Source organism: Halichoerus grypus, chromosome 15, assembly GCF_964656455.1.
Source record: "Halichoerus grypus chromosome 15, mHalGry1.hap1.1, whole genome shotgun sequence".
NCBI classification, from domain to species: Eukaryota; Metazoa; Chordata; class Mammalia; order Carnivora; family Phocidae; genus Halichoerus; species Halichoerus grypus.
Window position 1 is genome coordinate 45020427 of NC_135726.1, and position 23580 is coordinate 45044006.

The 23580-nt window shown below is 48.9% G+C and overlaps 1 protein-coding gene across 4 annotated transcripts; it reads right to left on the bottom strand.

Annotated features, from left to right (window-relative positions):
- Positions 1 to 91: 91 nt before the first annotated feature.
- On the bottom strand, positions 92 to 5815 carry TYROBP (transmembrane immune signaling adaptor TYROBP). Of its 4 annotated transcripts, XM_036067985.2 has the most exons (6): positions 5798 to 5812; positions 2913 to 3054; positions 2499 to 2525; positions 2212 to 2346; positions 1995 to 2038; positions 92 to 324 (listed from the first exon to the last, which is right to left on the bottom strand). In XM_036067985.2, the coding sequence occupies exons 2-6, from the start codon at positions 2971 to 2973 to the stop codon at positions 259 to 261; spliced, it is 333 nt and encodes a 110-aa protein (XP_035923878.1). In that variant the 5' UTR covers positions 2974 to 3054; positions 5798 to 5812; the 3' UTR covers positions 92 to 258. The 4 variants fall into 4 exon arrangements, with proteins under 4 accessions (XP_035923878.1, XP_035923875.1, XP_035923876.1 ...); XM_036067982.2 differs by lacking the exon at positions 2499 to 2525 and having other exon boundaries at positions 2212 to 2430; positions 5798 to 5815; XM_036067983.1 differs by lacking the exon at positions 5798 to 5812 and having other exon boundaries at positions 1995 to 2041.
- Positions 5816 to 23580: the final 17765 nt, after the last annotated feature.

The window sequence follows — 23580 nt, forward strand, 5'->3', positions numbered from 1 at the left end:
CCCTCCCATTTAGCTGTTTCTGGGTCCATGATCCCCCAGAACCCCACATATCCCTGCCCCCTCAGCCGAGAGATCTGGAATAACTCAACAGTGTTTTTGTGTGCCATGTTTATTTGGGGACAGTAGTGGAGAGAAGTCTGACCCCTCAGGGAGGGCACTCTGTGGATCTGTGTCTTGGTGGGAGTAGGAATAGGTGCTAGGGAGGCATCAGGAATGACTGGATCCAGGCATCAGGTTGCTGACTGCTGTGGTTTGGGCTCATTTGTAATAAGGCCTCTGTGTTTTGAGGTCACTATAGACATCTGACCTCTGACCTTGAAGCTCCTAATGGGAGGGACAGGGTGGGAACCATTAGTGGGTGAGGTCCACTGAATAAACTTATAACAAAATTCAGCCTTCTCCCAGTGGCCTATAAGGCTCCTAGCAGCTTCTTCAACCTTGCAGCCATGGAAAAGATCTGGATCTTAATCAAGTGCATTTAGTGTTTCCCTGTCTCCTCTGCCTCATCATTTCGCCCCAGCCTCAGGGCCTTTGCATAAGCTGTTCTCTCTGCCTGGAACACGGGGTTTCCTAGATATTCCCAGGGATGGTTCCTTCTCCCCCTTCAAGTCTCAGCTCATGTCACTTCCTCAGAGAAGCATTTCTTGATTTTGCCATCTAACTTCTCCCCACCAGACACACACTCCAGTCACGGTCACACCAGTTTTATTTCCCCATGATACCTCCCCAAATTATCTTATCTCTTAATTTGCTTCAAGTCCATCTCCCCAACTGGGATGTAAACTCTCTTGCTATGTTGGTGCTCAACAAATTCCACTGAAGGATGAATAAATTAGAATATTGCTTTGCCCTAAAATTTCACTACCCCCGGTAACCGAAAATTCCCTCATTCTTCTGGACCTCACAAAGCCAAACTCGAGATGCTTACACTTTACAAAGGGACTTTTTATCCGCAAGTGAGGCAAAGCAAACCTGGCTGCAGATAAGTAAGAGACTTCACAGAACAAGGCTTACAATTTTGGGGGGTGGAGTCTATGGCCTCAAGAGGCCCTCAGACTGAATCCCTGAAATCATAAGCAAATGACTGGTCTGGGTGTGCACCTTTATGGGAAGGGGTCTGTTTGGCTTCCATTAGATTCTCACAGGAGCCCATGACCCCCTAAAGGGCACTGATAGAGAGGCAAGCAATGGAAAGGTGCCTCTATCTGAGGCATCTTTTTTTTTTTTTTTTTTTTTTTAGAGAGAGAGAGCGCATGCATGCGCACATGGAGGGGGAATCTTTTTTTGTTTTAGATTTATTTATTTGAGAGAGAGAAAGAACGAGTGGGAGGGGAGGAGCAGAGGGAGAGGGAGAGAGAGAATCCCAAGCAGACCCGCACTGAGCACGAAGCCAGACGGGGCTTGATCCCACAACCCTGAGATCATGACCTGAGCCAAAATCAAGAGTCAGATGCTTAACTGACTGAGCCACCCAGGCGCCCCTGCATGGTGGTTCTTAAGAAGGGTTTCAAGATACCTGTGCCACCCCTAGATTATATGCACAATTTTATAAATTTTTATGTGGATTTTTCTGAGGAGTCTCTAGCTTTCATCAGCTTCTCAAAGGGATATAGGATCTTCCAAAAAATTCTAAAACTCCTCTCTTCGGAGTTACCAAATTAGGGCTGAATTATGTCCTCTGCCCTTCTGAGAGCTTCTCCCAGAAATCATCCTGTCCTGAACAATTCCGTGCCTGCCTTCTCACTATGGCCTACATTTGCTCTTGCGAAGGTAAAGCTCTCCCTATGTTTTCTCACACATTTTAAGTTGAGCATAAGGTCATGATTGATCTTTGAAGGCAGCTTTGGACAGATGCCCCATGAGTCTTTGAGGGTTTGAAATGTTGCTGAGAAAGTGGCTTTAGGGTCTAGGTTCTAGAAGGACTGGGGAAATGTTTAGGACAGACACCCACAGGGTAAGAGTGAGATGTGAGGAAGAGAAGCTGGTTTTCTCACCTGATAAGGCGACTCTGTCTCAGTGATGCGCGGTTTCCTGGTCACTGCTGGGGGATGGGGAGTAGCGCAGAGTGCAGAGATAGTTAAGGTGGTGAATTGGGACCATTTTGCTGCTGCAAAATCAGCCCCTCCATCATTGTCCCTTTGGATGGTTGTGACTTGGGAGCTTACCCCTCCCTCAGAGGGTCCCAGGCTATCCCCTGCCAGCCTCACTCACCCTCCACAGCCCCTCGCCCCCGAGGGAACAGCCGGCCCAAGGAGTACACAGCCAAGGCGATGAGGAGGGTCAGCACCAGGTCCCCCAGCACGATCCCCGCCAGCACCCCGGGACTTACCACGGAGCAGTTGCATCCTGAGAATGTGGCACAGGGGTTGGGGGTGGTCAGTGGGAGTTGGGAACTGGCAGGAGGTGTCAGCAGGGGAAGGTTTGGAGAGACTGGGGAACAGACAGAGATGGGGAGGTCTTTAGGAGGTAGGGAGGGGGACTTCAGAGTCCAGGCCTACCGTTCTGTGCCTGGACAGGGCTGAAACCTGAGGAGAGAAAAAGAAGGTAAATTGAGGCATGGGGCTGTGATTGGAGGGTGGGCACAGAAGCTGGGGAGGGTGGGTCCTGAGAGCTAGGAGATGAAGAGTGGAAAGCGATGTCTGGTGGGACCTGTGGGCCAGCAACAAGGTCACTGGACTAAGTTACTTCTACCCCGACTTGTCCTGTTGCAACATCCGTAGAGTCCCCTCCCCCTGCTGTTACCAGCGGCCACATCTTGGGGTCTCGGGCTCTGGGAGACAGCCATAAGTTTTGGGGGACTGGGGATCTGCTTTCCCCCACCTCCCTTTTGGTTCTCTTTCTACCCCGCTCCCTGCTCTGCCCCAAGCTGAGCCCAGGGACCCAGGAGGCAGCTGTAGAAGCCCCCAACTCACCACCCACAGTCAGAAGGAGAGGCAGGAACAGGAGCCTGTTGGAAGGTCCAAGGACCCCCATGACGCAGGCGACACTGCTGGACACCGGAGTCCAAGGGCTGGTGGGATGTGGTGTAGCGTCCAACCAAGTGAAGGAGGAAGTCTGAGGTGGGCGGTGGCAGGAGGGAGGAGGGGACAATACAGGAGGAGGGACGGAGAGAGATAATGCCAGGAAGAATTAGGCCAAGACGGCCTTGGGGCCATGCTGTGGCCCCTAACCACTGGACATAAGAGGAAAAAGGGTACATGTGCCCATCCACCCCCGATCAGGGGTCAGCCCTCAGTGTACCAGGAAGAGTCAGTGGCTATTACTGAAGCGAGTTTTGCCTCTTCCTGGCTGGGCAAACTTAAGTCATTCAACCTCTCTGGGCCAGTTTCCTTATCTGTAAAATGAGGAGTAAAATAGCGCCTATTTTGTAGGGGTTTGGGGGAGCAAATGGATTAATGTCTCTAGAACAGGGTCCGACACTCGTCAGCTTTTTATAAGCACCAGCTATAGTTATCTGATAATCAGAACTTTGTGATGTTTATAGGATATTAAAAGAGAGCCATCAGGATATGGGCACTAATGAGCAGCAGGCGTTCGTTCGGTCCTAAGGTGTTAACTCTTTTAACCCCCACAACACCCATCGGAGGTAGATGCTCTCGTCATCCCCATTGTACAGAAAGGTACAGACACTTGTGCAAGGTCACACAGCAAATAAAGCTGAGAAGGAAACACAGGACCCAAGGACAGATATTTGACCCTTAGAGAGAAAGAAAAAAGAACCAAGATGAAAGATAGGGAAGGAGAAAGGGGTGGCAAGGCCGAGAAAAAAGAGAGAGGGATAGACAGTGACGCAGATATGCACAGCACAGACACAGGGCTGGGGGTTTGGGGTGAGGCGAGTGGGGGACGACATGCTGACCACTGCGCTGGGCTGCACCACCAAATGAGGAAGTAGCTGGAAGTGAGGACGGAGGGAAGGCACCCAGGAGGAGACAGGGACTTCTAGTCCCCCCCACCAGAGCCTGAGCTGGGGCTCCTTAGGAGGAACCTGAGGTTAGGGCACTGGGGGGATGGGCCCGCGGCAGGAAGCCCCCTTCCCCCATCCAGGCGTCACACCCCACAGCTCCCTGGGCCTGGTCTCAGGAGAGAAAAGGGGAAACTGGATGCCGGTCATGGGACAGACTCTGAGTGGCCCTTCGTGGTGGGGGGATTTGGAAGCCAGAGGAGGGTCAGGGCCATCGGGGGTAGCACTAGCTACCAACAGCCGCCATCACCCAGGCCTGGCCCAGTCCAGTTGCTAAAGAACCACCCCCCACCCCCCCCCACCACCACCAGGCCTGCAGTGAGCGCGGAGAGAACAGGCTCCCGAGGGCCTCAAGGTGGCTGAAGCTGAGTGAGCCACGGGGCAGAGAGCAGAGGAAGCTCTGAGCCTGGAGGGTCTTGATCTGACTCTGGTGCTGGTGCTCGTGGGCTCCCTCTGGCCAGGCTGGGGGCGCACACTATGGGGGGCAGGGCTTCTGGGGTCCAGTTTTATTGTGAGCGTTTGTAACGTCTGCCTGGCACGTTGTAGCTGCTCAGTGAATCTTTTTTTTTTTAAGATTTTATTTATTTATTTGACAGAGAGAGACACAGCGCGAGAGGGAACACAAGCAGGGAGAGTGGGAGAGGGAGGAGCAGGCTTCCCGCTGAGCAGGGAGCCCGATGCGGGGCTCGATCCCAGGACCCTGGGACCACGACTCGAGCTGAAGGCAGACGCCTAAAGACTGAGCCACCCAGGCGCCCCTGCTCAGTGAATCTTAATCACCATCCTCCTCATTACAGTTATTGTTATTAGTACTTCAAGTCTCCAGTTCTGGGCTCGCCTTGATAAACATCTTCCCTGAACCCCTCAGACTCAGCCCCCCGGTCTGATCCTCCTGACTCCAGCCAGGCCCGAGCTGTCCCCAGAATCCGGTCTCCTAGCCAGCACACTCATGCACTGACCAATCAACAGCTGTGGCCATAGGGCCCTGAGTCCTGGAGCCCCCCTTTTAGTGGCTGAGATGTGGGGAAGTCCAAGGTATCCCAAGGGAACAGACTGGGGTGGTGGCAGATATCTGTGGGAGGTGGGGTAGGGGCTCTTTACCAACCAAAAATGAAGTATTTAAATATTTTAGCGACTGGTATGACTGTGCTGGTAGAGACCCCAGAGTGCTGGCCTGGGCTGGTCGGCCTGGGCTCTCCATGGGGGGATGGGTCATTGGGTGAAAGAAGGCTGAGATGGAGGGCACCCAACTGACTGGGAGCCACCCCACACCCAGGGCCAGACTCCAGGAAGTAGGGCTGCTTCACCTCCCATGAGATCTGTAAAGTGTCTCAATCTCTCCTGGCAAGCAGCCCAAGAGTTGGGCAAGACCCAAGGCTGACCTCGCCAGAAAGCAGGCAATGTGTTGAGCCTGTGACAGGCTTGTCTCTGTGGAAGCTACAGCCCCTCCCTACTCCCCCTACTTCTACTTTTGCCCCCTACAGCCCATCCTCCCCACAGTGGCCAGAAGAAGCTTTTGGAAAAGTCAGAGAGCCAATTTTGCAAGTGGCCAAAAAACGTGAACAGATAACGTCACAAAAGAAGAGACATGAATGGCCAATAAGCACGTGCAAAAGCGTTCAACATCATTAGTCATTAGGGAAATACGAATTAAAACCACAAAGAAATACCACTACACACCCACTGGAATGACTAAAATTAAAAAGACTGACCCTCTCAAGTGTCAGCAGAGATGTGGAGCAATTGGAAATCTCACGCTGCTAGTGGAAATGAAGAATAGAACCACCACTTTGGAAAAGAGTTTGGTAGTTTCTTATAAAGGTAAATATTCACCTTTGCAGAGATCCAGCAATTCCACAGAAGCAGGCATCTACCCAAGAGAAATAAAAGCATTTATTTACATAAAGACCTGCCCATCTTTCTGTCCTCCCCTCCTATCCCTCTTTCCCTTGCTTCCCCTACTCCAACTACACTGGCCTTCTTGTTGTTTCTTGTTTAAGTAAAGTTCATTCTCACCCCAGGGCCTTTGCACCTGCTGTTCCCCTTGCCTATGATGCTTTTCTCAAAGTTCGTGTAGAGCTGGCCCCTTCTCACCCTCCAGATCTCAGCTCAAATGTCACACCCTCACAGAGGCCTCCCCTGACCACCACTGCTCAAGTCACCTCCCACCACCAATTTCATTTTCTTCCTGTATTTATCATACCTGAAATTCTCTGAAATTGTGTGTTCTCATTTTTACTGTCTGCTACTTCCTCTAGAATGGAGAACAGGAACCTTCCTGCCTCGTTCACTGTTATATCCCCAGCACATATAGTAGATGCTCAGTAAATACTCTTTCAATATTGCACTAAATGGCCACCAGTAACAGGTTGGTTGAAACATGGCTCTTGATCTCTGCAGAGGCCTAAGGGTATCCCAGACATGCCCACTATTTCTTTTTCTTTTTTTTTTTTAAAGATTTTATTTATTTATTTGACAGAGAGAGAGAGACAGCGAGAGAGGGAACACAAGCAGGGGGAGCAGGCTTCCTGCCGAGCAGGGAGCCCGATGTGGGGCTCGATCCCAGGACCCTGGGATCATGACCTGAGCCAAAGGCAGACGCTTAACCAACTGAGCCACCCAGGTGCCCCCATGCCCACTATTTCTTCTTCAATTAATCACTTGGCAGATAAGAATGCTACTGTCCTCCAATATCCTCCTGCTCCTTCTTCCAGGAAATTTTTAGCAGGGCATCTGCCCATCAAACTAAAGACTGTATTTTCTGGCCTCATTTGCATGCAGAGTGGCCATAGAACTTTGTTCTGGCTGATGGGCAGTGTGGGAAGTAAATGAGCAATTTAGAGGTCTCAGCCTTTGTGGAGGGATGCACTCTACTCCTCTTCTTGATTTTCTCACTTGCTGGAATTTGAATGTGGGAATCTTGGAACAAGTGGATGAGGACAACATCATCAAAATGAAAGAACAAGAAGACAGAAGAAGCCTCAGTGCCCATCATCTTGGAGGAGCCACACCAACCCTAGACTGTTAGGTGACAGAGAAACATCTGTCTTGTTTAAAGACACTCATGGTAGGTGGTCTCCAAACTGGGGGTTTGGTCACCACAAATTTCTACCTCCCTATATACATCCCTTTCATCAGGAGGCAGAGAGTCCATTTTTCCTGCTCTTGCATCTGAGCTGACCTTGTGACTTGCTTTGACAAAGAACGTGGTGGAAGGGATGTTTAGAACTGTGCCAGTTCTGAGCATAGGTCTTAAGAAGCCTTATAGCTTCTGGTTTTACTCTCTTGAAATCTAGCTGCCATGCTGTAAGGAAGTCCAAGCTCCCTTCCTGGAGAGTGAGGCCATACAAAGAGGCCCTAGAGGATGAGATAGCATGTGGGAAAAGGCCATGTGGAGAAAAACCAAGGCACCCCAGCCAATAGCAAGTGCCAAGGCCCCAGGCAGGTCAAAGAAGTCATCTGGATCTTTCATGCCATGCCAGCCACCAGCCAGATGCAGCCACTTGAATGATCCCAGGTAACACCATGTGGAGCAGAAGAACGATCCAGTCAGGTCAAAGAATGGTGAGAAATAATAAATGGTTGTTGTTTTAAGCCACTACGTTTTTGGATAGTCTGTTACAAAGCAACAGACAATGATAGATTGATTTTTTTTAATTTTTAAAAAGATTTTATTTATTTATTTGAGAGAGAGAAAGCACGAGCAGGGGGAGAGGGAGAGGCAGGGGGAGAAACGGATTCCCCGCTGAGCAAGGAGCCCGATGCAGGGCTCAATCCCAGGACCCCGAGATCATGACCTGAGCTGAAATCAAGAGTCAGTCGTTTAACCGACTGAGCCACCCAGCACCCCAAAGCAATAGACAATGGAAACAGCATTGTTATTTTGGGGACTTTGTTACTACAGCCAAATCTATATTCTACTGGACATAGTTTCAAATGCCCGGCTTGAACTAGCTGAGATTAGAGGATGAAGTTTGTGAAGATTTGGAGGTTAGTGCACATGTGCTGTAAGGGAAAGCTGAGCGCCTGACCATCAGAGAAAAGGGGATGGTGGAACTTTGGACAGATCCAGACTGACTCGGAGACTCTCCATCGCTTGCTTTCGCTTCTCTCTGGACCAGCTTTGTTCAGCCCTCTCTGTTCATTGTGGAACTGCAGAGTTTCTGCCATCAATAGCTCACTCTTGCTGAGTCCATGATTTAAAAAAGAAAAGAGGGACGCCTGAGTGGTTCAGTCTGTTAAGTGTCTGACTCGGCTCAGGTCATGATCTCGGGGTCCTGGGATGGAGCCCTGGGACAGGTTCAGCTCCCCGCTCAGTGGGGAGTCTGCTTCCCCCTTCCCTCTGCCCCCCTACCCCCTGCTCGTGCTCTCTCTCTCTCTCGCTCTCTCAAATAAATAAATAAACACAATCTTTAAAAAAATAAAAAGAAAAGAAAAGAATCCTGGGAAAGGGCTAAGTTTGGCTATGAATTCCCTGCCCCTCTCCCCACAAACCATGTGGCTGGGGTGGGAGGCGAAGTCTGTAAGAAAATGGCAGGATCCATAAGAACTCTGGTTTGGAGAAGGACGGAGGAACAGTCCCTAAGCAGCGTCCCTAAGCAGGGGATGCCATTGGCACCTCAACCATAGTCCCTCAGCATGTGCCATTTCTGGGCACGCCACCTGCCTTACAGCTGCCTGCACTGTGACTGTCTTAGGGCTCTTTCTGCAAGTAGGAGCTACCTACACGCACCTCCTGACTCTAGTCATTAAACCACTTGACCCAGATGTAGCAGTCACGGTTCTTTGTTGCCTACAGTAGAAGCCACTAGTTTAAACTAGTTTAAACAGCAAAGCGGATGTGTTCAAGGATGTCAGGGAGACCACCGAATCTCTAGGAGGGCCAGAGATCAGTCCTGGGTCTACACAAGTCCTGATACCACCCAGGATTCTCAGCCGCTATTCACACTGGGGAATTGATTTTCCAGGTTGCCTCCTTCTTCTTCTCACTCTTTCAGATAAAATTCTGATGTGAATACCAAAATATTTCCAGATAAAATATGATGCTACATAACCACACAGGGGAGGAGAATGAGTGGGAAAGGATGGGCCCTGGTTGGATGGTTGCCAGGGGTAGATAGACTGTTGAGGGCTCCTCATACTCTTTTGTCTTTCATCTTTTCAAAATTTTCTAAATTAAAAATTTATTGAGGGCCACCTGGGTGGCTCAGTCGGTTAATCATCTGCCTTTGGCTCAGGTCATGATTCCAGGGTCCTGGGCTCCCTGCTCGGCAGGGTGTCTGCTTCTCTCTCTCACCCTCCCTCTGTGTTCTCTCTCAAATAAATAATAAATAAAGTCTTTAAAAAAGAAGGGGGGGTGCACCTGGGTGGTTCATTAAGTTGAATGTCTGCCTTCAGCTCAGGGCATGATCTTGGGGTCCTGGGATCGAGCCCCATGCCCGCCAGGGCTCTCTGCTCAGCGGGGAGTCTGCTTCTCCCTCTCCCTCCTCTTCTGTGCTCTCTCTCTCTCAAATAAATAAATAAAAATTGAAAAAAAAAGAATTCCCTATTTTTCTTGTGGTGAAGTTTACATGGCTGTATGCACTTGTCAAAACTCATAAAACAATACACTTAAAAAGGATGTATTTTACTCTATATAAATTCTACCTGAATAAAAAATTGTTTTAAAGAGATGAAAATTACCAAAGGAACTGGTAAAGAGGTTCCACGATGTCTGTATTTCCTACCAGTGGCAATGTTGACAACTAAACAGATGTTTCCCACTTTGACTTGTGGGAAAATGCTAGCAAATGCTGACTTGCAAGGTGAGCGAAGCAGGATGCCAGAGATCAGCAAACATTGTTTTCTCCCCTTCTATTAAAATAGAATTTGTAATTGGGCATCTGGTCTCCCAGCCAAGGTTATGTTTCTCAGCCTCTTTGGAGCCTGGTAAGGGCTTGTAGCTGTCTTCTGGCCAATGGAATGTGGGAAGAAACAACTTCCAAGTTGCGTCCCTAAAGGCAAAGATGTGGCCTCCCTTTCTCTGTTCTTCCTCTTGGCAGGAATGTGACCCCGATGCTGGGGGTGGACAGACATCCTGGACCACCACAACTGACTTTTTATTTGTGAAATGAAGGCCTTTAAAATATAACTAAAACAACGTTCCATAGATTTATCAATTGTGGTTCATCTACATCATAAATGTAGTCATTATAAATGAATTAGAATTCTTCAAGCTTATTTGAAGGGATTTTAACTGAGAAAAGTAAGGTAGAGAGAAGTGAATATAACATGATGTCAAACAGTGATCAAAAGAATCCCTTGTAAATATGTGTATATATGTTTGCATATTGAGAGGTGGTGGAGAAAGCTGTGGAAGGAGACACCTCAGGCTGCCACCATTGGTAATATTGGTGACCTGGGTCAGGATAGGAAATCGGGGAGACTAAGAGCAAAACAGGGTTGCAAGTGAAAGAAATAGATGATAACAATAATGTGTATAACAAAATGCCTTTTATATCAAATTATACATGTAAAATTGTGTATATCTGCACAGCAAAAACTGAATGACATTCAAGAGAATATCCACAGTGGTATCTCTGGGTGGTGAGATTGAGGTTGCTTATATTTTCTTTATTTTTAAAATTTGTGTTTTTACAGTGAGTATTTTTAACTTATATAATCATTAAAAAATAAAGATATTTTAATTTCAGAAAACACATAAATACATAAAGGCAAATACATAATACATACATACATTGTGTTCAGAAAACACAAATACATAAAGGCAAATTTGCAGCGGGAAAAAATACAGGACTTCTGCTGCCAATAATGGTGGTCTAAGAAATCAGAAAGCACCCTCTCACTGAAGAACAAATGAAAATGCAGGGGGAGGGGCGACTGGGTGGCTCAGTCGTTAAGCGTCTGCCTTCGGCTCAGGTCATGATCCCAGGGTCCTGGGATCGAGCCCCACATCGGGCTCCCTGCTCAGCGGGAAGCCTGCTTCTCTCTCTCCCTCTCCCACTCCCCCTGCTTGTGTTCCCTCTCTCACTGTGTCTCTCTCTGTCAAAAAAATAAATAAAATCTTAAAAAAAAAAAGGAAAAGAAAATGCAGGGGGAAATACATGGGGAAAGTTACTATAAGTAGCAAAGCACTAGTAAGAGGGTAAGGAAATAGCACCCCAAATCCAAAATAAAACAAGAGGGGAACCCAGAACTCAAATGCCTTCAGAACAAATGCCTTCATGTTGTTCTAAAGGCATTTTCCAATCCAGAAGACAGTTTGGGACTAGAGAGGCAAAAGTAAAGGCCCAGGTCCACCCTGACCGGAGAGTCTGAATGTCAGCTCTTCCTTTTCAGCTGGGATCTGAATGCCGTCACACTCAAGGTAGGAGCGAGCTCGAAGTCACTTAGCCTTCATGTGAACGAGCAGCTTATCCTTGTACCCGCTAAGTCAGGTAAACCTAGGTATTGTCCTGGGTCAATGCCCCTCTGCAGTAACATACAACCATACTAGGTCTTCAGATTCTTCCGACAAGTCTAAGACAGCATGAACAAGAACGAGCAGAACCAACAGATATGACAATGTACACACAAATACTTCAGATTTCTGACCATATCATATATGCAAATTTTCGTCCTGCCCCTTTTTGTAAATTATTTGTATGAACCTGGAACGAGCAGCTATATTCCCTTTGACCGTTCATCTGTGACCTGACCTTACTGTTCGACCTCTGCTCTTTGCCCTGGAAAGTGACTAAGGAGACAGCCCTCACACGACAGAGGGCAAAATAAATTAGACACCAAAGCTAAGATTTCATTTCTCAGTTCACCTATGCTAGGAAAGAGCTGTGGGGTGAGTCTCCATTTCTCCTTTCTTCCTCCCACTGCCTGGAATGTGGTTGTGGTGGGAACCATCTTGGACCCCGCAGGCCAGGGCGCCCCCAAGGGATGGCAAAGCCATAGGTTAAAGCAGTCTGGATCTCTGATACCATGAAGCCCTGGACTGTCTATACTTGGTCTACTGGTGAGAGAGAAAGTTCTACTTTGCTTAAGCCACTGTTATATGGAGTTCTGTTATGGGGCTCATATCCTACTAACCTATGTCCTATCTAAGTGCTCATTATACATGAGCAATTTCTCATGTTTCTAAAATCCCCTTAGAAATATCAGTCTTGGGGCGCCTGGGTGGCTCAGTCGGTTAAGCATCTGCCTTCGGCTCAGGTCATGATCCCAGGGTCCCGGGATTGAGTACCGCACCGGGCTCCCTGCTCAGCGGGGAGCCTGCTTCACCCTCTGCCTGCAGCTCCCCCTGCTTCTGCTCTCTCTCTCTCTGACAGATAAATAAAATCTTTAAAAAAAAAAAAGAAATATAAGTTTGAAGTTATTGAATTTTTATTCACTCATACCCGTATTGATTTACCCAACACATATTTGTGCAGGTCCCTGGATGGGTGATAGATATGTAATGATGAACAAAACTGCCCTCATAGAGCTTACATCCTAAGTGGAGGGAGAAGGCAATAAACAAGAAAACTAAATAAATAAAACTTTTCTATTTTCAGAGATACCACGTTCCAAAATGTGTGGCAGAGACTGGCTAATTTGTCACTAAAATGGCTTCCCTTTGCTCCTTTGCACACAGCTGGACCACATTTCCCATCATTCCTTGCAGTCAGGTATGTGAGCCAACAGCAGGAGAGCAAATGTGTTGTGTTGAACCTCCAGGTGTGACCTAAAAACCTCCCACTTGTGGCCCTCACCTCTTTCAACATCCACTGATAGAGAGGACTGGGGACAGGGAGGGGCAAGCCAACTAAAGTCACCCAGAGCCACTAGATGGAAGGAGCCTGAGTCCCTGGGTGACTCAGGGGCAGATCCACCCTACTGACTGCATTACACTATGGTGTGAAGGAAATATAGATTGAATTAAGCCACTGAAATTTGGGGGTTCTTTGGTTAACAGTAGCTAGTAATTTACCTTACCTAATACACTCCATGAAGCAAAGATTCTGGAAGACTACAAAAATGACTCCAATTTTTCACCTCTCTGTCTCCCTGCCTTTTGCCATCTGACTTCCCAGCAACTTCCTTCAAAGGGTGGAGTCTATTCCTCTCCCCCAGCCCCGGCCTTGAATCTGAGCAGGTGTTGGGAATAGATGCGGTCAACAGAATGTGGAAGAAGGGAATGGCGTGACGGTTGCCCACAATAGCTAACTCCCTGACCAAATAAATTCAGGAAAAAAAAAACAATGTCCTGGATCTTTTGGGACACACGCGCTGGGAGAAGCCAGCCACCATGGAAGATCACCATGCTGGAGTGGCCAGGTGTATTTGCTCTGGTCGACAGCCCACTGACCTTTCATCTGACAGTCAGCAACACTGCCAGCTACGTGAGAGAGCCACCTTGGCCACCCAGGCCAGTCGAGTTTTTAAATGACTCCAGCCCCACCCAGCATCTGACTTCAACCAAAGGAAGCCCAGCCCAGCCCCACCGAGCCCTTCTTGAATAACTGATCCATACAGTCAGAGGAAAAAGAAAATGGTTGGTTTAAGCTGCTTAATTTTCGGATAATTTGTTATGCAGCAAAAGATAACTGAAACACTGGGGTTGCAAAGTCTACCCTGACCCTCATCCTACAGCAGCCAGACATGTAAGCCAGTGAGCGGGGCCTGGTGTGGGACAACAGGGCATGGTGGGGACCCTGATTTACCAGGGAACCCATGCTGTGCTGCTCTAGGCTGTATTTGCCCCCAGATCTGTCCCTCATCCTCCCCTTTCTGCCTGCATCCCAGCCTCAGTTCCCAGTCTCCCCGTGTATCTGGATTTATCTGGGGTTCTGCCAGTGGGAAGCAGTGGCAGGAGCCTGGAGAGTGGGAGCAAGAGGCCATGACAAGTCATCCCTCTCCCCGTCGTTGTGCCTCCTCGAAGCTCCAGCCAGCTTGACAATCCCACTGGGTCTCCAGCTTCTTTTAGGTGACTTTGTCTCGGGGATCTGCTGATACCACCTCCTCCCTTTGTTGCTCCAGCCTGGGGTGACAGTGCTGCTAATCTCTGATTGCTTCACTGGCTCCTGCTTGGCCCCCCAGCTCCTCCACGTGGTGCATAACCACCTCCATGTGTTAACGTCCCTCTCTTCTAGTATCTCTATCTGCACCAGGCCCTCCCAGGGACAGCAGCGGTAGCCTACTGTGCTCAGCAGAAAAGTGGGCTCCATGTTGTCAGATACCCCAACATGGCAGAAGCCAGAAATCAAGAGTGTCATGGGGGTGTTCCGATTTTTCAAACGCTGTGGATGCCAGTGGTCCTCTTACTTCAGAGTAGGTAGAAGCCGCAGGAGAGACTGAGGAGGAGGACTTACTAGGTCAGTGAACAGACCTTTATTGAGCACCGACTGTGTGCAGGTACTGTGTGAGGAGCTGGGGACAAAGTGGTACGTAAGAGAGGTGAGTCCCTGCCCTGTAGGCTTACCTTATAGTAGGGGAGACAGACAAACGAATGAAGGAGAGGAAGAACAGTGTGTGGAACACGCCATGCAGAAGGAAAGGTGGGTGATACTGTGTGAATGTGGGTGTGGGGGAGTCAGGCTTTAGTTGGGGTGACACAACGGCAGCATCGAGATGGGGCATCTGAGCTGAGAGACCTCAAGGACAAGAGAGCCAGGCCTACAAAGATCTGGGAGAACCCTGTTCCCAGAAGAGGGAGTGGCCGTCACAAAGTCCTGGAGCCAGGAGGAAAGAGCTGGAAGTGTGTGAGAAACAGCGAGAAGGGATGGCTGGGGCAGAAGGAGTGAAAGGCAAGTTGAAGGACTATGTGGGGTTGGGGAGACTGCCATGGCCACAGGAAGGAGCTTGGATTTTACTGTTTAAGCTCAATGAGAAGCCGTTGGAAGGTTTAAGAAGGGAAGTAATATGATCTGGTTTATATTTTTGAAAGACACCTCCCCCCAAAGGTATAGTATGAGGACGCCAAGTAGGACACAAGATTAGAGGCTGGGAAACCAGTCTGTAAGCAATTGCGGTAGTCCAGGTGGTGCTGAATGGGGCTCGGGCCAGGGTGTTAACAGTATAGCAGTGAGAAGTGGGCGGGTTTGGGGGAGCTGTGTCACAGAAACCAGAAGGGGAGTTTTCAGACGGGACTGGTCTGGAGGACTTGTTAAAATGCAGACTGCTGGGTCCTGTCCCCAGAGATTACAGTTCAGTGGGTCTAGGGCAACAGAGAATTTGCATTTCTAACAAGTTGTCATATGATATTACTCTTGTTGCTGCAGACCCAGAGATCACACTTTGAAAACCACTAAGTCTAAAACAATGCTTTCTAATAGAAATATAATGCAAGCCACGTGTGTTATTTAAAAATTTCTAGGGGCACCTGGCTGGCTCAGTCGGACGAGCACACGACTCTTGATCGCGGGGTCATGAGTTCGAGCCCCATGTTGGGTGTAGAGATTACTTAAATACATTTTAAAATAAAATAAAATTTTCTAGTAGCCACGGCTAAAAAGACAAAAAGGTGAAAGTATGTTAATAAAATATTTCAGTCATATGTTATTATTAATATACCCCAAATACTATCATTTCAACAAGTTACCCATGTTTTTAAATTTTTTTAAAGATTTATTTATTTATTTGAGAGAGAGAAAGAATGAACAGGAGGAGCAGAGGGAGAAGAAGAGAGAACCTGAAGCAGACTCCAGGCTCAGCATGGAACCCTGCAGGGCTCCGTCTCACCACCCAGAGATCACGACCTGAGCCAAAACCAAAAGTCAGACGCTTAACCGACTGTGCCACCAGGCGCCCCTACATGTTACTAATGTTTTTAAAATTCTTGAGATATTTTACATTCTTTTTCTTTCTTTCTTTCTTTTTCTTTTGCAACAAGTCTTTGAAATCCCAGTGTGTATTTATACTTATAGCACATCTTAATTAGGATAATTAAACCTTCAACACCCTGTGTGGCTAGTGCCTACCACACTGGACAGCACAGGATAGGCCTGTTATTGTAGGACCAGTGTTAAGGACAGAGAATTGCCTCTTGAGTTTAGCTACAGGGAAGAGCTTTAGCAACACAAAAGTATCGGGGGTTTTTGTGAAACAGAGAGAGAGATGGAGGGGAGGGCATGTAGACACTTCTCTCCTGAAGTTTGGCTGTGTTACTGTCATGGATGGATAAGGCTGACAACACTGACACCCATCATTGGATATTAACAACACAAACACAAAAGAAACATCCAGACATTATTATGTGCCTCCTGATTGAAGAACTCACCATCACCCATGAAGTACACTTACCCCTAAATTAAACCTGAAATTGACCCAGACTCTAGATCTACCATTTTGCAGGACATACAGGACACAGAAGGAACTAGCCAAGTCAGACTATGAGATGAATGAGAGGGAGGGTGAACTGCGTTAGAATAAAAGACTTAAACAGCTGCCAACAAAACGCAACGCATATATCCTGTTTGGAGTCTGATATGAACCAGTCAACAGTTAAGACATTTATAAGACGATCAGGGAAATTTGGAGACAAGTTGGGTATTAAATAAAATTAAGAAATTATTTGTTGTTAAGTGTGATGAAGGTTTGTGGGTTTTGTTTTTTTTTTAAAGAAACTTGTATTTTAGAGATACATATAAAAGTATTTGTGGATGAAATCATATGATGTCTGGGATTTGCTTTAAACTAATTCTGCAGGGAGGGAGGCAGAAAAAATATAACAAGATCGGCCATATGTTGATAATTGTTGAAGAAACGTGATGGGTGCCTGGGGGATCATTACACTATTCTGTTTTTATGCATGGTTGAACATTACCATAATAAGGTGGAGTTTTTTGTTGTTTTGTTTTGTTTTTTAAAGGGGGTAGAGGGGTAGCTGTGAAGGAAAAGAGAGAAAAGAAGGGGAAGGGATTTTTCTTCTTTTAAGACTAAAGCGCCGTGAACAGGCTCGAGAGCTGACAAGGGATAGTGGAGATTCAGGAGAGCCGCAGGCGGCTGAGCTGGCTCTAGGGTAGTATACACCGTGTGTGTGTGGGGGGGGGGGTCTCGCTGGTTCTTAAGGGACTGCGCAGCCCCCACCCCCACCCCATTCCCCCCGCTGTCTCAAAGCGGCTGCGACTCCTGGGACAGAACAGAGGTCCCTACCCACCCGCTAAGGTCCATCTGCCTTGACCAACCGCCCGCGCCTGCGCAGCATTCCCCCTCGCCCCCCCCCAGGGCCGCGGGCTCAGTTCCGACACCCCACAATCCCCCGCGCCTCTCTGGAGGCGCACTCCCTGAGGGGGCGAGGCTTCAGCCACCATATTTGAGCAAGGCGAGGCAGGGTGTGTCGCATAGCCTTCTGGGAAATGCAGTTTGCTTTCTAGGCTAGACCCACCGCTTAACCCACGCACGAGACTACGTGCCCCACAATGCACCGCGCGCGCAGCGGCTGAGCGGTGTGTTGCTGCCCCCACGTGGCAGATGAGAGGTTATGTCTAAACCTGGGACTAGTGCTGAGAGGGGCACGAGCTGGGACCGGACTGGGGGACGTTGAGGGTTGCCCTGGGAACCTCTGGGAGGCCTTTCCAGAGGGGAGGGCCCCGGACCTGGACCAGGGAAGAGTGGTGGTGGTGAAGAAGTTGGAGGTAGGGCCACTATGAAGATTAAATGAAATTATTATTGTTATCATTACAGCTGGTACTTACAGAGTAAGTACTTACGTGTGAGGCACTGCTCCCAGCTTTTTACATGAACTATCTCATTTAATCCTCTCAACAACCAGTTGAGGTACTATCAGCCCCCGCTTTACAAGAATGAAGTTGAGGCCCAAAGAAGGGAATAATTTGCCCAAAGTCAATTCAGCTCGTCAGTGGCAGAGCTGGGATATGAACCTAGGCTGTCAGGATTCCCTGTCAGTGCTTTTCTTCACTAAGACTGTAACACCCTCTGATCACTCTGTTAAATTAGCCCAAGATTGTAATTAGCACATGAATCAACTCAAAATGTCCATTAGTATGTGGATTTCTGAGTTGGTGATTATGTGTTTCTGCCCAAGTTTGTGATTTAGCCCTGCTCCAGGACAGTTTACAATCAGCATAGATTTATAATTAGCACATGAATCAGAACGGGTTTATGTTCACAGAGATCAGATTTCTGATTAGCACTTGAATCAACAGTCGTTTGTGTTAGAAGCTGGAATCATTAGTTTCTGATTAGCACACAGATCTGTGCACACAGGGATTATATTTACACCTAGAAAGCCCTACCCGCTTCTGGGCCAGGTGACCTCCTCCTTAAAAGTTGCCCTCATCCCTTCACTGAACCTCCCCACCCCCAACCCCATCATCATGCACCTGCAGGTAGCCTTGGTGATTTCTTTGTCCCTCCTCTCTCCCCCATCTTGTTCATAACGGAATATCACAGCGACAACCACAGTTCAGAAATTACCTGTTCTCTTTCTGCCTTATGAGGAGACAAAATTCCAAAGCCTGGACTGTACCTGATTGACGGGTGTGTTCCCAGCATCGGGCCTAGCACATAGTGAGGGCTCAATAAATGCTTGGGAAAAGAATGTTGGATGCTCACCATCATCTTTATGCATCGACCTAAAGATCGATCAAATCAAGCCAGATTCACTTTGCCCTCAAAAGAGTAAAATCTGTGGTCACCCAGCCCAAAGGCAGGGCCCAGGGTAGGTGGGTGGGTGGGTGGTCAGGGTGGGGCCGAGACATCTCCCTGCAGCAGGATTTGGTATCTTGGATGGAAGGAGATCCCACCTCCTCTTCCTGCTGCCTCCCCTGAGGTTGCAGATCTGGTGGTGGTTGATGTTGGGTCCATTATAATCCATACACTCTGCATAATTGTGACTGAGAGGAAGCTGTCCAACCTGGGAATAAGTTCTCAACCCTCCTTGCATCCGGGGTGGCCACGTGACTAGTTCTTTCCAATATAATATGGGCAGAAAGGAGGTTTATCAAAGGTCACTTCTGGGCCAAGTTTCTTAAGAAGCCAGTAAACCTTCTCCACCCTGTTTCCTTCCATTTGCCAGGTGGAAGCAGATAATTCTGAGCCCCAGGAAATAATGGAGGCATAAAATTAACAAGTCTGCTGGGTGAGTCACCAGATGGAGGACAGCTGCCAGCCAAGCAGGACACCTGTGGCAAGAAATCAACTATTGTCTGAAGTCACTGAAATCAGGAGAGTTCTTTGTTACAGTAGCTGACATTATAGGCACTGATACTCCGCCCCTTCCTCTCTGGTCCCCTGATAGCAGTAAACCTTGGGCACCCCCCTGTCATTCGGTGAAATGAGCCTCTAATCCCCAGTTGTGATGTTCAGGCTTTCACATAGCACTTTCATACAGTGGCCCAAAGGCTCTATGTTTACTAATTAAAAGTTATCAGTATATTCCCCTCCATTCTTTGCACAAATGTAAACTTTCCCCCGTGTTCTTATGGAAGTTCTCCTCCAGGTTGACAGTTGGGAGTCATTAAAGCAGAATCCTGAACATTGCAGTAGGTCTTCTACCATAGTTAAGCAGAGCCTCATGCACAGGATCTTGTGGTTGCCCTGTGGAAGTCAGTGCTTGCCAGAAATCCGTCGGTCTGATTTAGGGCGGTTAGTGTATATGTTTGGGAGGGTGGGAGGATGTACTCATCTTCCTGCCCATCTCTTTTGACCCATCCATATGGGAATGCACCTTCAGACCTAACCTTTAAAGTGAGTTCCTTGGGGCACCTGGGTGGCTCAGTTGGTTAAGCATCTGCCTTCGGCTCAGGTCATGATCCCAGGGTCCTGGGATCGAGCCCCGCATCGGGCTCCCTGCTCAGCAGGAAGCCTGCTTCTCCCTCTCCCGCTGCCCCTGCTTGTGCTCTCTTCCTCTCTCTCTCTCTGTCAAATAAATAAATAAAATCTTAAAAAAATAAAACAAAAAAATAAAGTGACTCCTTAGTCCCCAGTACCAATTCATGTGCTAATTACAAAACTGAGCTAATTCCAGTGAACCCCGCTGGCTGGACTTGGGTTGGTGGGTACTAGTTGAGGATAAAGGGACACCACCTCCATCCATCATTGCTCAAACAACCCCCAACTTGAAAGGGGCCTAAGTTTATAAAGTCTTTTTTTGACAGACAGATTGATTTCGTTGATTTGAATGTCCATGTGCACATGTGTGTGCGTACCCCTCCCTTGTAGGTGTTCGATATGGCTTTCTGAATATGTTTCTTGTGTATATGTGGGGGAATGTGGCTCACACATGCATGCAAGAGGGAATCTGGGCAGAGTGTGTTTCCACACATATGATCTCTCACATGTCTGAGTGTGAGTCTGTGTGTGTGTATGCCGCAGCTGTGTGACTAGGTGTGCACTTGTGTATGTCCGCTGTATTTGACCATGAAGCCAGGTGTATACGTGTCCCATGCACCTGCTGTGTCTGTGTTCTGGTGAGCCTCAGAGTCCGTGATGTGCATGTATGAGTATGGATGTGTCCCCCGTGTGTATTTGTATGTGCAGGCAGATTCTGTGTGTGTATATGAGCAATCCCCTTCCCCCCAAGGCCCCCTCAGCTCTCAGGCAGTTTAACCTCATTCTTCCTGCTGTGGCTCTTTCCGCTGCTTTTGTCCCCTTCTCCAGATGTTGTAATTAAGTAAATGTGGCAATTAGGCAGAACCCCCCAAACCACCATCCCACCAGGATCCCCTTGCAGGAGCTAATGAGGGATTACAGCACATGCAGACACATGCACGGTATTATTCAGGCACCACAGGGACCCCCCCAGACTGCACATGCTATAGCATGAGGGCACACAAACAACACAGAGAGTCCCTTTGCTCACCTGCTTTTTTTGTACTCATCCTTCAGTTCTCAGCATAAAGGTCCCCTCCTCCAGGAAGCCTCCCTCACTGGGGGCGGGGGCGCCTAAAGGGTTGGACTCTGCCTCTGGGACCCCACACCCCTCTGCTTCCTCCATCAGAGCCCTGACCACTCTGGCCTGTGCTTTGCCGTCAAAGCCCTTAATTACTTTGCCCAGTGCGTCCCCTGTCACACCCTGGCCACTGTGGCCGGGCCTCTGTCATGACAGTCCCAGTCTCTGCAGCCCAAGCTTCTCCCAGCCCAGCCCTGATCACTCTGGGCTGTCTAGAGAGGTGTCTTTTTTGCTTTTGAAATTTGAGCTCAGTGAAAGCAGGACCTGACACTGCCTTGGTGACACTTCTGCTGCAGTCATTTAGCACACAACCATGGCCAGACAGCCACAGCAAATGTCGAACTAGCATCTTTGCCTTTGCCCCTCTCTGTTTCCGAGCCCCGCTTTATGTCTCTAAATATGTCGGTTTCTCTGGCACACACTTAGAATGCTAAATCCCCTCAATCCCCCAGCTTTCAGCACAGCTGTAGTGGACAGTTCCATGGAAGTCAAGTGCTGTAGTGGACAGTTCCATGGAAGTCGCAGATGTTCCTGGTTTAGCCCAGTGGTTCTCAAAGTGTGGTCCCTGGACCCGCAGCATTAACATCCCCTGCGAACTCGTTAGAAATGCAAATGTTTGGGCCTCACCTAGAAGTACTGGATCAGAAACTCTGGGACTGGGGCCTAGAGATCTATTGTTAAGGTTATCCCAACATAACTAAAGTGTGAGGACAACTGGTTTACTTCACGCAAGGCATCCCTCTCTGCTTTTCTGCCTCAGATCTCAGATGGCTCTCAGTACCACCCTCTCCCCCCACCAAAGAGATGACCGTCACCCAAAGGGGTAAGGACTAGTGTATAAATGCAGGGGCAGGGGGAAGAAATTTTGCAGGGGGGAAGAAAGGGGAGGAACCATAATTCTGATGTGTTCTACAAGTTCCTTAATGTTCCCCAGCTGAACTGAGCCCCAGTTGCCCAGAGGGGTAATCTGCTCTTCACCTGCACCCTCTATTAACTTTCTTCCTCCTCTGCCTCTTTCTCCCCCAATCGCTTGCCCATTACCTGGGGTCACCCCCAAATCAGCCAGTTCCACTGAATTCTAATCCCACTCTGCTCTTGGACTGTCTCCAGGTATTTCTGTCTATCTGCCCACCTCCACCACTTCTGTAGTGTCTCTGAGACTTCTGCAACCTTTTTCTGAGTGTCTGAGTAACCGGTATCCACTATGCTGGGCCAGGAGCACTGATGAACTTTGCTAATGATCTGGAAAAGCAGGCCTTAGAGCTGAGTTAATTTTAGCTACAATTTTTCAATACACATGTGTGGAAGGAGCCAAAAGTCTGTTCAGAAATCTTCAGCAGAGATAGGGATGCAGGGTGATGTGCATCCATGTTCCTACCCCCAGGTGGCTTTACTCCTCTACTCAGAAGGGAGGGTGGCGTCCCTGGGGGTGGTATGTGACTATTCAGGTTCCCCCAGGGTTAGGGCTATGACCAAAGGCCAAGACTGTGTTCCCTTCAGACCAGGGGTCCCAAAGATCAGGTCCCCCATATTGCTATAACCAAGTTCCCAGGGCAGGCTTGTAAAACCACCACCCACATCCCTCTTCCTGTGATACCATGTGCCAGGAGACGTGTGGAACGCCCCACCCTCCCCTCCACTACCCTCTTACAATGGTCAGGACAGGCAGCCCCCACTCCTGGTGAGTCATGTGTTAGTACAATTCTAGCAGAGTCCTCTGTGGGGCAATGGACCTGAGTCAGGGAGAGGGAAAGGCAGTGGACACACTTCTCTGGGTCAACCTGTCCAGTCCTCTGCCTCTGTCCCATTTCCTATCTTTTCCATCCTTTATGGGTTATCTGTCCAGTGTTTCTCAAGGTCTAGCTGTAATTCCAGAGGGCACAGGGTCTGGGAGCCAAGTTTCCCCCTTGCAGCCAGGGCAAGGAGACTTGGGAAGGAGCAGAGTCTCCTCTCTGGCCTGAAAGATCAGGCCTGTTGCTGGGCAGGGTCCATGTAAGGAAACCCCACCTAGGGAAGGACATCCCAGGGAGATGGTGCTGAGACAAAGGAGAGGAGACAGGCTTGGGGGCCCGAGACTCTGGGATGGAAGGCCATATTCAAAGCTGTGAATAGGAACTGGAAACACACACAAATACACATACCCATCCTCATAGCTGAGTTGCCCCCGTGCAGTCTCTGCCACCCCCACCCCCGGCCCACCCGTGTCTCTGTCTCTTTGACTTTCTCTGTGTCTCTGTCATTGTCTATCTCTGTCATGTCCTTGTCTGTTTCTCTCTGGGTCTCCCACTGTCTCTGTGTATTTTCATCTCTCCTTGAATATGTGTTTTTCTGTCTTCCTCTCTCATTCTACTTCTGTCTCTCCATCTAAACCTGCCCATCTTTTTGTCTCTGTCTCTCCCAATCTGTGTGTCTCTTTGTCTCAGTCTCTGTGTCTCTCTCTATGTCTCTCTGTATCCAAGGATTTTTTCTCACTCCCAAGCAACGCCAGGGCGACTCCAAAGGAGATGGGGCCGGATGCGCGCCTTTGAGAGAGGGGGGCTGCCTACACCTTTAAGCGCGGGCACGCGCGGGGCCTGCGCCTTTAAGCGCGGGCGCGCGCGCGGCCCTGGGTTCCCGGCGAGGAGGCCGCGGGAGCGCCTGGACCCAGCCCGCCTGCCCGGCCCCCGCCCGGCCCCCGCCCCGGCCCCGGCGGGGGAGGGGTCTCTGAGCGCGGCCCCTCCCCCCTGCGCCCCGA

What these genes read in the sequence shown, in the direction of transcription:
- TYROBP (XM_036067981.1), bottom strand. Translation starts at nt 2,973, where the DNA reads ATGGGGGTCCTTGGACCTTCCAACAGGCTCCTGTTCCTGCCTCTCCTT. An exon ending in TCTCCTTCTGACTGTGGGTG is followed by an intron (nt 2,431 to 2,912) that starts GTGAGTTGGGGG and finishes TCTGTTCCCCAG; the next exon opens with TCTCTCCAAACCTTCCCCTG. An exon ending in AGACAGAGTCGCCTTATCAG is followed by an intron (nt 325 to 1,994) that starts GTGAGAAAACCA and finishes CCCTCCCATTAG; the next exon opens with GAGCTTCAAGGTCAGAGGTC.